The following is a 15,791-nucleotide window of genomic DNA, read 5'->3' as shown; positions in this document are numbered from 1 at the left end:
AGACAAATCGGTTTGAGCAAGGACACGAGATGAGTATTATTCACATGTGGAGCAATTATACATGAAGTGGTTTCGTTTACCTGCAATGTTATCTTATATGAATATGACATGGTTAGAGCCATACCGAAAGAAGTTTGTCACCCGATGGACAAAACATGCTTTACACTTTGGTGCGGAGACAACAAATAGGTATGTATAAGTATTAATAAAAAAAAGCACTAATTTGTTGCCCTTCGATAGTTGAACTTTATATTTTTTGCACTTGCGAAAACGTTATTTGATTTAATTCAATATAATTTACTTATTTTCATGTTTCATAACAGAGTTGAGGGTGCACATTATCAATTGAAGCGTTGGTCGGGAACAGCAACAGGGAGTTTTTATTTGTTGTTACCCCAAATTCATGATCTTGTAGAACTACAATTCAATGAGATTCAACGAGAGTTTGAGAGGTCCCGAACGGTTCACCTTCACATTACTCATTCTCATTATCCGTCAATTAGCTGGTCGTGTTTCCCACAAAGCCATTCAGTTGCTGGATGAAGAATTTAAGACTCGAGGGTCTACTATAGGTGTGGATGCTGTGAAATGTGGATGTGTGTTGAGATCTAGCTTTGGTTTGCCGTGTGCTCATGAGATGGATATAATGGCCATTGAACATAGACCCATTGATCCTCTTGATGTTCATGTCTTTTGGAGAACTCTTCATATGGAAGGTGTAACATGCAATCTAATCACACAAGAGAAGCAACTGGATCACAATTATTGAGTGAAATGATGGATGAACTGCGCAAAGAATCAGTAGGCAACAAATGTATTATGCAGAATGCATCCATAATATGATCATCCCCAATCGACTGATATTGAAGAGCCCAAACAAAGAGTACACAAGGTCGACCAAAGCACAACTACTAAGAGAAACTTATCTAGTTGGGAGTGGGCAAATAAGAAAACTAAATCAGGTACGAAGAACAATTCATCCTATTCTCAACGAGATTCTGAACATAATAATTGCGATTATAATGAGGCAAAATCATCAGACTCTCAAACTTATGACAAAAGACTACCTCAGTTTATTGTTCCTTACATTGACGGATATGTGGATGTCATCGGCGACGGAAATTGCGGGTTTAGATGTATTGCTTATCATGAGTATGGAAATCCAGATGAGTGGATGCGTGTTAGGAATGAGCTCTTGGAGGAAATGAATTCCCAACGGCATTTATACTTTGAAATGTTGGGTGGTCAATTTGGTTTTGATAGATCCTTTCGTGGGCTTGACTGGTTCCAACCTAATTCCTTTGCTCGAGAGGATAAGTGGTTGAGTATGTTAGACCATGGGTATGTGGTTGCAACTAGGTATCAGAAAATTGTCACATGTTACTCTTTTTGGCGTGATGGTGCTCCGTTGGCGACACTGTATCCTGGATGGGATAATTACTGTAACCCTGAGATTCGTTTTTGGAAAAGCAATTTGCAGGGAAGGTTTGATCAATGGAACATTTTAGATAGAACATAATTTTTTAATAGGTTTCATTTCTCATGGCATGGTTTGAGCAGTAGGATTTCATTTTATTTCATAGTTACACCATTAATGCGTTTAAAGTTTGTGTTCTCCCTCAATTTTAGTTTATTTCACTTTGATATATAATGATGTCTCATGTTTTGGCATATACCATATTTATAATTGCTATAATTGCAAGTAATGATTTACTTCTAAAATTCAATATATAGGTGGCGACATCAACCAAATAATTGATCAAGATGGTAACATATGGAACAAAAAATATAAGATTAAACACACATGTTTAAGAATAAATCCCAAACACTAATATTTAAAATTAAGACAATAAAAATACAATTATCAATTACCATGTACACTATCACCATGACCATATGCATGACTGACTCCTCTTCGACGACGATCGTCTTCGAGTTCAGGCATTAAATCTTCCAAAGCAATAGTCAACTCGTTGAGGCATCGATAATATGTCTCTTTAGCAGTCCTATCGCGTATCTCTGGATGAAGTGGATATGCACATGCACCCAAGTATTGCAAGCGCTGTCATCATTTCAAAACGGGGACGTAAATACACATATTATATTGCCTCTATTTAGTTCATGTCATCATAAATAAATACACAAATTTAACATAAACTCTTATACCGCTCTATCAGGCATCTCATTGAATGGGATAGGTTGAGGCATTGGACTTGGCACTGTGATATGTTGTACTTTAGGATGTGTGCGATCCTTAAACCAACTTATATAATTATCAGCAACTTATGTGGTAAAACGAGCACGAAAATACCCAAGAATACCAGGTTGCATCAAATGTTGTTGCCATGTTCTCCAATTTGTAATCATCGGATCATGTACACAATTATATTTATGTATATTGGATCCCCTATACACTTTATTAGGAACAAAAGGACATGGAGGTATCACTTGAACATATCCAAATTGTCTTAAAACTCGAATAGGCATGTATGGCTCAGTAATGGACCGACAGTGAATGATTCCACAATATCGCGAAATTGGAACATCTTTGCTCGGATCTCTTGTAAAGGGGGTCCAAGTAACCTATTTACAGAAAATAAAATATGTTGATACACAAGTAATTTCTAAACTTATGACAAAAACAATTAATAAAATGAAAGAGTAAGTATTTGATTAACCTCATCCACCGTCATGCAATCTAACGCAGCTCTGTAAATTAGTAAATCATCATTCGTCTTTTTCATCTTTCCAGGTACCCATCTTGCAGCATATGGGGGTTGTTTCGCCCAATTCCCATTTTCCGTTGGCCTAAATCTTGGAAAATATTCATATATCCATGCCTATTAACTCAAATAACAAATACACACTAGAGGTGTCAATCTGGGTCACTGGCTGGGTTTGGGTTGACCCAAGCTGGGTCGGAATGATTTGGGTCGGAATAATCTGGGTGACACCGTGTCATGGGTCGGAACTGGGTGGGTCGGGTGAACTTGGGTCGGGTGAAACTGGGTGAGAGGAGCTCGGAACTGGGTCGGAAATGGGTCGGGTGAGAATGGGTCGGCCGGTATCTGGGTTGGGTGAATTTGGGTCGGAATGGAATAAGGTGAAGTCGGTCCAAATCGGCTTTCGGAATGACTTGGGTCGGAAGAAATCGGCTTTCGGAATAACTTGGGTCGGAAGAAATCGGCTTTCGGAATGACTTGGGTCGGAAGAAATCGGGTTTCGGAATTACTTGGGTCGGAAGAAACCGGCTTTCGGGTTACTTGGGTCGGAAGAAATCGATATCGGAATAACTTGGGTCGGAATAATTCGGCTTTCGGAATTACTTGGGTCGGAAGAAATCGGTTTTCGGGTTACGTGGGTCGGAAGAAATCGAAATCGGAATAACTTGGGTCGAAAGAAATCGGGTTTCGGAATTACTTGGGTCGGAAGAAATCGGCTTTCGGGTTACTTGAGTCGGAAAAAATCGATATCGGAATAACTTGGGTTGGAATAATACGGCTTTCGGAATTACTTGGGTCGGAATAAATCGGCTTTCGGGCTACTTGGGTCGAAAGAAATCGATATCGGAATAACTTGGGTCGGAATTACTTGGAACGACTAAATATCGAACCGGCGGCTCCGTGGCGTATTGATTTGGGTCGAGATTGTTATAAACTTATAACATGTGGATGTGGTATTGAGGTATTGTGATATTGTGGTATAGATAGTGGTGTCAAAACAGGTTAGTAAACAGGTTCTGGGTATACCCACGGCGAACCAGGTCATACCCGGACAGGTCAGGATTCTGATTGTCAGTGCCCCAGGTCATGACTGGTCAGGTTTTGTTCAACTGGGTCGAACACATTTGAATCATTGGATTCCCGGGTGCCGGACAGGTCTGAACGTTCCGTTTACAAGTCGATCCATTCTCGGGTATAATTGCCCTTTGACATTTTTTTTGCCGGGTTTGCGAATATCGTATTTAGGTTCCATGTGCGGTTGAGTTAAGTGAAATGTACTCGGGTTGAATTAGTAATGATCTTACTCATCTTAGTTCGATTATTGTGAAACATCGGGTCCATTCGCTGTTGAACGCCAATTCAACTTCGGGTAACTCCTGATCGAGTCATCTTGATTTTGTGATATATTTTGTAAATGAATCATATTAATAAAAGTATTAAGATTGATATATATATATATATATATATATACACATGTGTGTGTGTGCGATAAATATAAGGATGACAACGAAAAATCAATAAAAACACTATATTGATTATCGTGATGCTTAATGTAGTCTTTTAGTCAACTCTTATTTATCAACTGCGTAAAACGACTCTAATGAGTAAAGGAGTAGAACGACTATTCGTATGTTTTAATATTATATATTATAACCAACGACAATAATAACGAGTATACGATCAATTCCAAACTTTATATAAATGATTTATTATTATAAGCATTATGATTGATATATAAGTTTGTAAATAGCTATGATGGTAATGAGAACAATACTACAAATAAACATCAAATGAAAATGATAATAGTTAATCATAAGAACATATAACAAGTAACAACCATAAGTTAAGTAAAATAGTTAAATATAACTTATTAAACAAGTAAAATATAGTTTAATACTAGTATAAGATTAACAACAATAACACTCCCTTGTCTTTATAAGCTATAATATTATTTAAGGTAATTGTTTTTATGTTATACTATAGTTTAATACTAGTATAATATTTGTGGTCTTCTCTTATATAAGTTTGTAAATAGCTATGATTTATTATTATAAGCATTATGATTGATAATACTAATAATAACTTCAATAAAGATAATTAAAATTTCAAATTATAATGAAATAATAATAATTAACTAATTACTAAAGATTGTAAGTTACTAAACCAAGATAATAACTATTAAGATGATAAGGATATAAGATTATCAATCCATGTGCTAGGTCATCAATCCATGTGCTATGTTATTCTATTTTTCTATTGGCTAAAAAATGATACCATGGATCATAAATTAGAACCATTGATATGAGAAGGATTAAAATCTAACCATTAATTGTGTATTGAAATATGAAAGAGGAAAAAGAAGGGGCCTTATCTCATCCGTTGATGATTTTGATTAAACGGATGGGATTGAATTTTAAAACCCTAATATTCTTAGGTATAAACGGACGGTCACAACTGGGTCGGTGATAGCTGGGTTGGGTCACAACTGGGTCGGTGATAGCTGGGTTGGGTCACAACGGGGTCGGTGATAGCTGGGTTGGGTCACAACTGGGTTGGGTGGTAACTGGGTTGGGTGATAACTGGGTTGGGCGATAACTGGGTGGGTTTAACTGGGTCATTGGCGGGTGAAGTTGGGTGCGGGTCATTTTGGGTCGGAAACGGGTTGGGTCTGGATCGTTATTCACGGGTGCAACTGGGTACGGGTACAACTGGGTCGGCCCAACTCAGGTTGGGTTACTAATTCCACGGGTTAAACTGGGCACGGGTGAACACTGGGTCGGAATGGGTCGGCTTTCCAACCGACCACTCTCGGCTCGGAACAGGTTGGGTCTGGGTCGCATGCGGGTTCACCCGTGGGTCGGCCCAGTTTTTGACACCTCTAATACACACATCATTAAAATTGAAATACTTTAAGATAATATATAGTTCAAATGTATTAAAATTAAATCAATAACCATATATTTCTTACCTGAAGTAATGTCAAACAACCACATATTTGCTTAGTTTGAAACCGTGAAGCCTTTCCGAGCTGACGATACATATAAGCTAAAGTTGCAGCACCCCAGGCATAACTACTAACCCCTTCTAAATTCATTAGAAAAGGTAAAAAATGTCCATTCACTGCATTATGAGTCTTGTCTACAAACAATGTAGCACCAACCAACCATAACAAAAATCCTATTGCAGTATGTTTTGGATTTACATTTTGATTAGATACATTAGATTTACAACATTGAATTTTATGGTACCTTTCTTCCAATTTTTATTTATTTCATCCATAGACATATATAGGAGGGATGCCATGTGGATTTTCATCAATGATACCGCAGGTCCTGTATTCTCAGTAATTAGAGGGTTACCCACTACAGGTACATTGAGTATATAAGATACATCATGAAGAGTGATGGTCATTTCTCCAAATGGCATGTGAAATGAATTTGTTTCAGGATGCCATCTCTCAACGAAAGCTGAAATCAGAGGCAGGTTTACGTGCTCAAACATACAAGTTGATAAATGTTTTAATTGTGTTTTTGCAAGCAGAAGTTTAACATCATCTTGTTCTATAGTCCACGAAGATAACTGGTCACTTCGATTGTGGCATGTCAGCAAACCTCGATCCTATTGAACGAAAAAACTATTATTAATCTACACGAATTAATGAATACATGGATTAAATTAGAAGAAAGAAAAGCATTAGAAGATGTCAACAAACCTCGCAGACATTGTAACACCTTTTCGAGTTCTATCATTTTTTTTCCAAGTAGACCGCTATAATTTTTCTCCGATGGTGCTTCAGTGTCAAGTAATTGCCTCTTTTCTTTTCCTTTATTTCCATCTTTCTGGCTAATACAACCTCTTTCTCTAGTACTTGACATCTGATATATCATCATAATTATAATTAAAAAGAATTAAATGTTTCTCAAGTCTTATTGCACATAATAATAACAACTATGTAGTACATTCCAAAAATCTCCTATAGGTATATGTGTGGAGTACTGGAGTACTAATATATGGCCTACTTATTACCAACTCAAGTCACCAACATGAGACACTCCAAAAATCTGTCTCTAAAGCTCTGATATATTGGCTCATCATTAATTAATTACCACTACTATACCTTGCAAAAAGGTGGTTGTGCATTTACGGTTGCTTTCATTAGCTTGGAGTAGCAAACCACAAATATCCTCATATACAGACAAACTTACTACATTTCTTTAATAAGTGGATGCACCAAATTCATTACAACCAGTGATCTCATGACTATCAAATTCATTAATCAATTAGTGATCTCATGACTATCAAATTTCGTAGTACATAGCAGCTTATGGTATATGATACTTCAGTTCTGTAAATATGAGTTAGCATATCAATTATGTGGAAGTTTTAGTTTTTTTTCAATATGAGTTCTTATGGTATCATGATACTTCAGTTCTCTAAATTTCAATATGAGTTCGCATATCAAATCTGTGGAAGTTTTAACCATCTGCAATTCCAATAAAAATGTATTTTTTTCAAAAAAAAATATCTCAACACAATCAAAACAAACAGAAGAACAATATCTCAATCAAAGAAACAAATTCAAGAATCAAAGAAAACAGACCGTGGACTACGATCCCGGCGACGAGCAGATGCCGACGACGATGCAGACAAGATGGCTCGTCGAACGAGAAGTAAGAGGAGGATTTAGGGTCGGCGAGTCGGACGAAGCGGAGGAGGATCGTCGGCGTCACCACCGTCGGCTCGCGAAACTGATGCAGACGACGATGACGATGCAGAAGACGATGATGATGCAGAATTCTCGTGTGTGGTGAGGGTGAGGGTGAGGGTGAGGGTGGGGTTAAATTTTAATAAGGGTAGGTCAGTCTTTTCAAATATTTTGCTGTATTTAGTCTTTTTCTTTGCTGTATATATCACAGCCCTTTATTTATTTATTTTTTTAAAAATGGTTAAATATCGTCGTAAAATTTATTGAAATCTCCCCAAATTTCCTTTTATTTACTATCTTATTTCTTCTATTTTTTCCACCACCATCTACCTCCCCCTGCCACCCGCCACCACTTGCCAACCACCACCCTCGTAAAAAAATTGATTTTAATTGGGTCAATTGGGCGAACGTCCAGCCAGGACGTTTCACTCATAACTCGAACGTCCAAAAAAATTTCTAGGACATTCGGCACATCGCATAAAAAAATTTCGAAAGTTGGGTGGTGGAGGAGGGGGTGGTGGTGGGTCTAGAGGTGGCGGTGAGGCTGGAGGTGGTGGTGGGACTAGAGGTGGTGGTGGGACTAGAGGTGGCAGTGGTGAGGCTGGAGGTGGTGGTGGAACTAGAGGTGGCGGTGAGGCTGGAGGTGGTGGTAGGAGGTGGTGGTATGGGAAAAGAAAAGAAAAAACAAAAAGGTAAAGGTGGAAATGTTTGATGGGCACGGAATAATTTTAAAAAATTTTGGGGTGATGTTTAAAATTATTTGGTTGAAAAAGGGATTTAAAAAAGGAAACTAAGGTAGAAAAGAGTTTTCCATCCATTTGTAAACATTTTCCTCCAAAATCTGAAAGAAAACCATTTTCCTCCACTCTTTGATTCCCAACATCTCTATTTTTCCCTTCTTAGGTTAACAATTTTCATCAAACTAAAAAAAATGAAAACTAATTAATATTCATTTGCGTTACCAACAAAAAATATTTTTCATGGAAAATGTTTTCCATCAAACCAAACGGACCCTAAGTCTCCAAAGAAGTTTTAAGGAACTCGTCAACTTGTTATAACTATAAAGGAAAGATGAGTATTACAAACAAAATCTCCATTAGAAGGACTACGGGGGTGGGGATTTCCCCTACTTCTAAGGAGCCTTAGCTTGTTTGCAAAGCTGGACCGTGTTGACCTGAACAAGGGTCCGGTCTCTTTAGGCGACTTTTTCTTACTGTAAAAAGAATATACTAGATAAGGGCTCTTGTGAGAACACCTCCCTTGTGTGAGAAAATCTTCATGTATGAGAATATATTTGGATCAATAATATTTTAGATCCAATGGTTGAAAATTTTTTGGGGGAAAAAAAATCTCACTCATACACTCTCATTCATGACATTTCTCCTTATGTATTTTCTCTCTCTTCACCTCCTTCCTCTCCCTCCTCTCACCATCAAAGCTGGAATCACAACCACTAACATTCGGCGAACGCCACCGCATCACCATCTTTCTTCGCAATTTTCTCTCCTCATCCTTCCTTGTTCAGTGCAACTATTCGAATCCTCCCTTTCCCTCTTCTCTAAATTTCAATTTTACTACAAACACAACAGAAATGTTTCTGCCTTTGATTTTTGCCAGAAACGTTGCTAGAAAATCAGTAATATACGTTCTCATAAATTGATTGATGATTGACGGCGACGCATTTGATTGATGGTGGTCGATGATGATGCTGATGTTTGACTGTGAATCCGTGATGATGTTAATTGTGTTGAGGCTGTTGGTCTAACAATGTTGGCATAACTTTAGGATTTTTTTTAATTTAAATATTACATGTACTCAAATTACATGTTTTTTTTGTAATTTTGTTAATTTTCTCACGAATAAAGATTTGTGTATTATGATTTGATTTTTACGTGTGATGTATATAAGTACGAACGAGTTTGGTATCCATAAAAATGAAATAATTTATAACATGTTTGAAATAATTTGTTTTGGAATAAATTTTAAAATGTAATCTCTATACACCCCTACAAACATAGGAAGGAAAATAAAATAAACTAAAAGCGAAAAGATAACATAGTCTTAGCGGCTGGTCATCGCCTCAAGAAAAGCACATAATCATTAGAATTTCAGAGCCAACCAAGCCAAACAAATAAAATCATACTAACATCAATTCATACAATTTGACTAGAATAAAGTTTTCTCTCTATGTCCCCATATTAGTCGAACCACTTTCCATTTTGTTTGTTCTTTTTTTTTTTTTTTATTGGGAAATTAAGTCAGCCCAAGGACTAATCCCTATAAGGCTACTAGCCTTGTAGGAACTACCAGCACATTGGCTGGTAATGCATGCAAAGTATGCTAAGGAAATATCCTAGCATAATGCTGGGGTAAGGATCGAACCCCTGACCTCAGAGGTCAGAAGGGAGTGCTCTACCACATGAGCTAGCTCTTCATTTATGCTTTTTTTGTTTGTCCCATAATATCAATAATTGTTATAACAAATGCAATAAAGCAACGAATAATAATCAAAGAACAATCTACACAAGAATAAACATGATTTACTAACAATGTGTCCGCTGTCAAAAAAAAAAAGTGTCAACTACGTCCACATGAAGAGGAGAAACGTTTTATTATCTACTAGGAGAGAGTATAAATTACATAAAATGGAAGCATAAGTTAATTATCAGGTTTATATAACACCCTTCTAATTCAATGTTAATCCTAGCACCAGATAATTCAAAGCATATTTCGACAATAATAAGGATATATTTTTCGATCTCTTATCTCTATCAGACTATCAAGGGGGGGGGGGGGGGGGAGCTATATACTTTTTAGGAGAAATATGTAATGATTATTATAAACATAAGTTATCTCTATTATATAAGCCAAAACAAATGTATCCGATTTTTATATATTTAAAATTACAGTAATATAACCTCCCTGTATACATTCATTATTAATAAACGATAAGGTCAATTATGTCAATTCAATGTCATTGCATCCTATCATGTGTAATTTTTTTAATCCTTCACATAGTAATATGCAATCAAAATAAAAGTTAAGGAAATTTTTTCACAAATTAAGCAATGACAAAACAACTTGACATAAAAACCTTTCAAAAAAAATTTGACATAAAGAACAACATAATCAATCAAACAAAAGAAAAAAAATTGACAAATTTGATTTGGCAATAGAACTTTACATCTAAATACGCATCACAATTTCTAACCACTAAATACAATCTTCTTTCTTTGCTTTCCTATTGAAACAACTTCTTCATCAAGTAATTGATATATTTTGTGTTTATATATCATAATTAATTAATTACTACTAATGATGATTATAAATAACATCCTTCAAAACATAGATAAATTTTAAGAATAATTGCCAAAGTAATCCATGCACGCATGACATGCATAGAAAGCTAGTCTTTCTCGAACTACTACTGCTGCATAGCAGCCTTCATCTAAATCTTAATCAAATTTTTGCGAACCTTCAATACCAACCGGCATGTCAATGAAACCCTCTTAGTTGTTCGATGTAGAATCTTGGCATCTCTCGGTCTACTTGCGTCTGAACCAATGAGGCATGACAACAGTTCATCACATCCAGAATCCTTAACAACTTCAGCAAGATTCACAGCCTGCAAAACAAAACCAGCATCTACATCAAGCAGCAAAAAAGGCTAACCAAAAGTACACACCAACAATTGATTTGCTGCTAAGTCTAGAAATTTGATGAATTACTTCAAACCTTGACAATCTTACCCCATCAAAAGGTTGAATTGAATTATCTTCTATGCCATGCAAGTAATCTACAAGACGCATTTTACTGTGCTCAATAGTCATTCCATGAAGATCGTTTTCGAAAAAGAATAGCTCTGTCGATAGCAAAAGGCTCCCCTGGAAGTTTAGTAAAGTACCTGAGTACGCAAGGTCCTTAAATATCAGTAGACTCCCAGGCATCAGCAGAAGGGAAAATCTACTAGGGTCATCCAATGTTTCTGTTCCCGATCTTTCAGAATTTTGAGCACCAGCTTCAAATTCTGTTGTACCATTGCAATCAGACAATTTCATGTGAGGAGTGAAGTTCATTACCACAGGTGACCCGAGAGACAAGATTGCTGCAGCAGGAAAATAAGCTGGTCCATCTTGGTGAGGCTGCATTATAGAGGAAAATTATGCCAATCTGAGCTATTATAAATTTATAATACATACATAATGCATTTTCCAGGCTGCGTAAACTGAATATTTAGCAGCTACAACTACAAGCATTCTCAAATTCGAACCATTATGCCTTGATCAGGAAGGTATTCATTGATGAGAACATGATTAGGTGCAGCAGAAAAGATACCAAGTTCTTCATGTATTCTTTCTGTTATCTTGGTCAGCCAAGGAGGCACTGCATTTAGATATGAGGAACAGTCAAGTTAAGAATAAGAATATCAAATAAATAATTAAATAAACTGCTTGAGCAAGAGAAAACAAGTTGAGTCCCATATTGAGGAAGGGAAAAAAATTATCTGTCTTGGAGAGGAATGAGTCCATGGACCATTATATGGATAACAATCGGGTTGGGAAATTGGGTGAAGGATAGATAGGGAAAAAAAGAAGAATACGTTACCTTTCTTCATCAATAAACATATCCTCTCCAAGATTAGAGTATGGTGTTGAAAAAAGGGGAATACAAGTGTTGTCACATTATGCAAGCCAATTCAGTGATTGATATACCAATGATAGGATTATGTTTGGAGCATCTACTCGTAGCAACCTTTTTTCTCCTCTTTTTTTTTTTTTTTTTTTTTTTTCTCTTTGATTTATATGTGCACTCAAATAGGACGACCATAGCTGCATTCTTTGAGACTTTATGGTAATCGGCAGACAGCAATGTCATTGCATTTGTATCCATGACAATTACTGATTGTATGTGGCTTACAAAAACATAAAGATTCCTCCTAGTCTCCCTCCTTAACCAAACTCACTTCTTATCCAAACGATGGAAATTAGATACCTTCCTCTCCCTCCCCTCCCCTCCAAAGCCTTCTAGAGACACACACTATAAATAATATCAAAGCATTTCATATTAAGATTTGACCATGTAAGTCATACAAATCTAGTTCAGAAACTGCTAAGCAGCAGATGCCACGACTTAAGCTACTTGCTTATAATTTAAATATATAATTATTGCAAGAATAATGCAGTATAGATTAATAGTCTGAAAACACACATCAATAATCTTAGAAAAATAACTTGGCAACAAGCGCAAAAGCTGATTGGTTGTTTTGCAACTATAAGAGGTCCAAGAAACGATTACAGGCCATGAGTTTGACATTGATTAAAATGAAAAACAACTAAAAGAGTTCCAAACCAAAAAATGAGATATATGAGGACTTACAGTCTTGACTAATCAGACCCTTCTCATGGACTACACCCCCTGTGGAAGAATGAAGATCAACAAAACAGATTCAGCACTCATACAGTCATACTATTCTGTACTGCTGTAATGGTGCAAAAGTGTGTGCCATATGTACAACATTCCATGTTTCAGTACCCCAATTCTGTAACCTCCGGTTCTTGAGTGTTTTCCACTTTGAAACAGGAGCATGATAGATCTACAAACACAGAAAGAAATGGCAAAAGTCAGGCATGTACCCGATGTGAGCCACGCATTATATAAGAAATCACAAAGAAGGATAAACTACATGATTGAATAGCTGGGTCTGCTCAGCATCATTGATAAAATCAGGAATGTATATAACTGTAGGCACAGAGCCGACTGTAAAGCCACACAACTTTTCATCTGTTTCCATTGCTTTGTCTATGAAAAAAGAATACACCACCAGACAATAAGCAGTAAAGCACCACCATTAATCTCACTAGTCTACAGTCTACACAACAACGAATTCAAGGAACAACACAAAAATGCCAGCATGAAAGCCCATGTCTAATAGACCAGCCAAAGTAACTCCACTTCAATCCGGATTATCACATTTAGCGGTCACCTATCTGTATCACTGTACGCCCTCCTGTCGCTGCTGGCTGCTAAGACAAAGATCACAAGATATCCACTAAAACCGATGTAACTTCAGTATGGTACAACCAAACCCTCCTCATCCTTAGATCCCCAAACTTCCCCTATTTTACCAAGGATGTGACTTGTGAGAGTGTTGTACTGCCACCATGCCACGAGTGTATCGGTTGTACGAAAATCTTTCAGAAATGGACGGTGGCGTTTGACACGAGCGCAAGGGGAAACCTTGCTGCCGGCTGGTGGTCATAATGTGGCAGAATACAAACTCAGGCAAAGAGATACCTTTCAGAACAAGAGATGTTCATAATATTGGCATAATCTATGCCATCATCACAAACAAAAAGTTAAAAGTCTCAACAATACCATGATCATGTGTAACAATCTTGATAATTTCTCTCAAATTAAGACAAATATCAGCAAGTGGAACAACAAATTAAAACAGAAACATCAATACATCATAAAACCTCACCACATAACTTGAACTATTTGCCAATAAAACTAATTACAGATTACAATCATTCCTATAAGTCATTAAATTCTAACATCTAATACACTATACCAAAATTAAACAACAAATTTACCACTTTCTCAAGAAAGATCATCAAATACACCACACTAATTTAGTTTAACAATTGAATTGCAAAAACTTTACTTCAAAAACAGAACTTACTAACTTACATTATAAGCCCAAAATTCCTGCTGGTGGTTCCCCGAAGTATGTAAGAATTTGGGAGGAAATGGAATATAGATGAAAAATAAATTCTATTTCGGTGTAGCTGATTTTGTAACTTCTGAAAAAATAAAAATACAAAATATGATAATATTTACGGGTTGCGGCCCGGGAGAAAAGCTGCTGGGCTGTAGCGAACCAAAAGCCAGCCCGATTCGGCTATCCCTACAAAGGTTGAAAAACACATCTAACGCGTGTGCAATGAACTAAACTCCATCGTCAAAAAAAATAAAAAATAAAAAATAGTGACAACCGGTTTTAAATAGAGTCCGTTTTTGGATAGACGGTCTCACGTTAGTGTTGACGTGAGACCGCTGATGTCATGCTGACATCATGCACGTGCACCAAACCAGTCGTAAAATTAGTTAAGCGCTTGCACTTATTAGTTATGCTAGCCTTAAATTGCTTCTGGATGCATTAGTTAAGCACTGAAGTATATTAGTTAAACGCCGGAGTATATTAGTTAAGCGCTGAAATATATTAGTTATATCATATATTCCAAATTATAATTTATTTTATTGACCCTAACTTCTGTATCACACATAAACATTCTCTCTTTCTTCTCTAATCCATCGAGACGTCCTAAAATCTATATTATTTTCCTCCTCGATTCTCCGCATACAACCTACATTGGATGTTTAATTTGGATGTAGGTAAAATATTTGAGCACGAGTTTGTAATGACAATGTCCACAAACACTTACTTTATTTTTTTTCCACCCGATAAGATGTTTATCATGTTTGAAGTGAAAGAAGAGTTTGGAATAACCAGTTATGTTGATTTGTATGTTATGCAAATCTTTTCTAGTTTTTCCTAAGTTCCTAAATACATAGAGTAGCATAATATTAACAGTAGCTCTAGTATCTACTAATACTTTGCCTAAACGAACTCCATCAAAAGGAATAAAGCATCAGTGTGATTATTATCAACATCAACTGACCTAAAGATTTTATCCATAATTAACTTCTCTAGATTAGCTTTTAAGGATGTTTTACTAGGCACTTTTTTTGAGGTACATTCAAATAAGATGACAAACTTCGAGAAAAAGTAATTTTGAATTTACCTGCTCTTTCTTCTTTGTCAACCTCGTCCGCCCAAGATGTAGTATTGGTCTGGAGTCCTGGTTGGTCTTCTGACTTCTTAAACTCTGCTGGTAGCATGACCACATTACACTACATGTTCTGGCTCTCCCCAATTTCTGTCTGAGGCTCATTCATCAGCGGGTCTCCATCCAGCAACAGGTCACTGTCTGATACAAGTAAATCCAAATCTTCATACCCTAACTCTGAATTATAGTCCTCATTAGCACCATTCCTCGGAGTCTCTTTCATAAGAGAATCATCTCCTTAAGGCTGCTAGTCATCCATCTTTGTAGATTATGAATCAGACTGTCTTTCTTCTGGAGGCAACAATCATGTAATGCCAGCTTGTAGAGCTTCATCATCAATCTGATGTTTGCTATAAGGGACTCCTGCACGTTTTGAGTGCTATTTTGAGCTCTAGTTGCAGCAGCCTTGACACTTAGCTCTTTCATTCTTGATGACCTACTTTTGTGTAGGTTTTGAACATCTTGTAGTGGCGCTACCCTCACTACTGACTTAAGCCGTGCATCTCCTTGGTT

General features: G+C 36.7%; 1 protein-coding gene and 1 long non-coding RNA gene across 5 annotated transcripts; both read right to left on the bottom strand.

The window, feature by feature from the left end:
* Positions 1–2,325: 2,325 nt before the first annotated feature.
* LOC125496419 (uncharacterized) lies at positions 2,326–2,870 on the bottom strand. Its single transcript, XR_008969090.1, has 2 exons — positions 2,679–2,870; positions 2,326–2,583 (listed from the first exon to the last, which is right to left on the bottom strand). It is a non-coding gene; the product is annotated as an uncharacterized LOC125496419 (long non-coding RNA).
* Positions 2,871–10,571: 7,701 nt separating this feature from the next.
* On the bottom strand, positions 10,572–14,358 carry LOC104891030 (uncharacterized). 4 transcript variants are annotated; one of them, XM_019249040.3, is made up of 8 exons: positions 14,111–14,358; positions 13,112–13,227; positions 12,961–13,021; positions 12,805–12,843; positions 11,699–11,811; positions 11,333–11,570; positions 11,178–11,224; positions 10,572–11,053 (listed from the first exon to the last, which is right to left on the bottom strand). In XM_019249040.3, the coding sequence occupies exons 2-8, from the start codon at positions 13,217–13,219 to the stop codon at positions 10,877–10,879; spliced, it is 783 nt and encodes a 260-aa protein (XP_019104585.2). In that variant the 5' UTR covers positions 13,220–13,227; positions 14,111–14,358; the 3' UTR covers positions 10,572–10,876. The 4 variants fall into 4 exon arrangements, with proteins under 4 accessions (XP_019104585.2, XP_010674972.2, XP_010674974.2 ...); XM_010676670.4 differs by having other exon boundaries at positions 13,112–13,759; positions 14,119–14,357; XM_010676672.4 differs by having other exon boundaries at positions 13,112–13,676; positions 14,119–14,357.
* Between the last annotated feature and the right edge of the window lie 1,433 nt (positions 14,359–15,791).

This window comes from Beta vulgaris, chromosome 4 (genome assembly GCF_026745355.1).
Source record: "Beta vulgaris subsp. vulgaris cultivar EL10 chromosome 4, EL10.2, whole genome shotgun sequence".
Classification (NCBI taxonomy): Eukaryota; Viridiplantae; Streptophyta; class Magnoliopsida; order Caryophyllales; family Amaranthaceae; genus Beta; species Beta vulgaris.
This window is presented reverse-complemented; position numbering and strand designations above follow the sequence as displayed.

Bases quoted from the DNA above. Each gene is read 5' to 3' on its own strand.
- LOC104891030 (XM_019249040.3), bottom strand. From the start codon at position 13,219: ATGGAAACAGATGAAAAGTTGTGTGGCTTTACAGTCGGCTCTGTGCCT. The intron at 11,571-11,698 runs GTTCGAATTTGA...TCTATAATGCAG, and splicing joins TTCCTGATCAAGGCATAATG to CCTCACCAAGATGGACCAGC. The intron at 11,225-11,332 runs GTACTTTACTAA...TGCGTCTTGTAG, and splicing joins TAAGGACCTTGCGTACTCAG to ATTACTTGCATGGCATAGAA.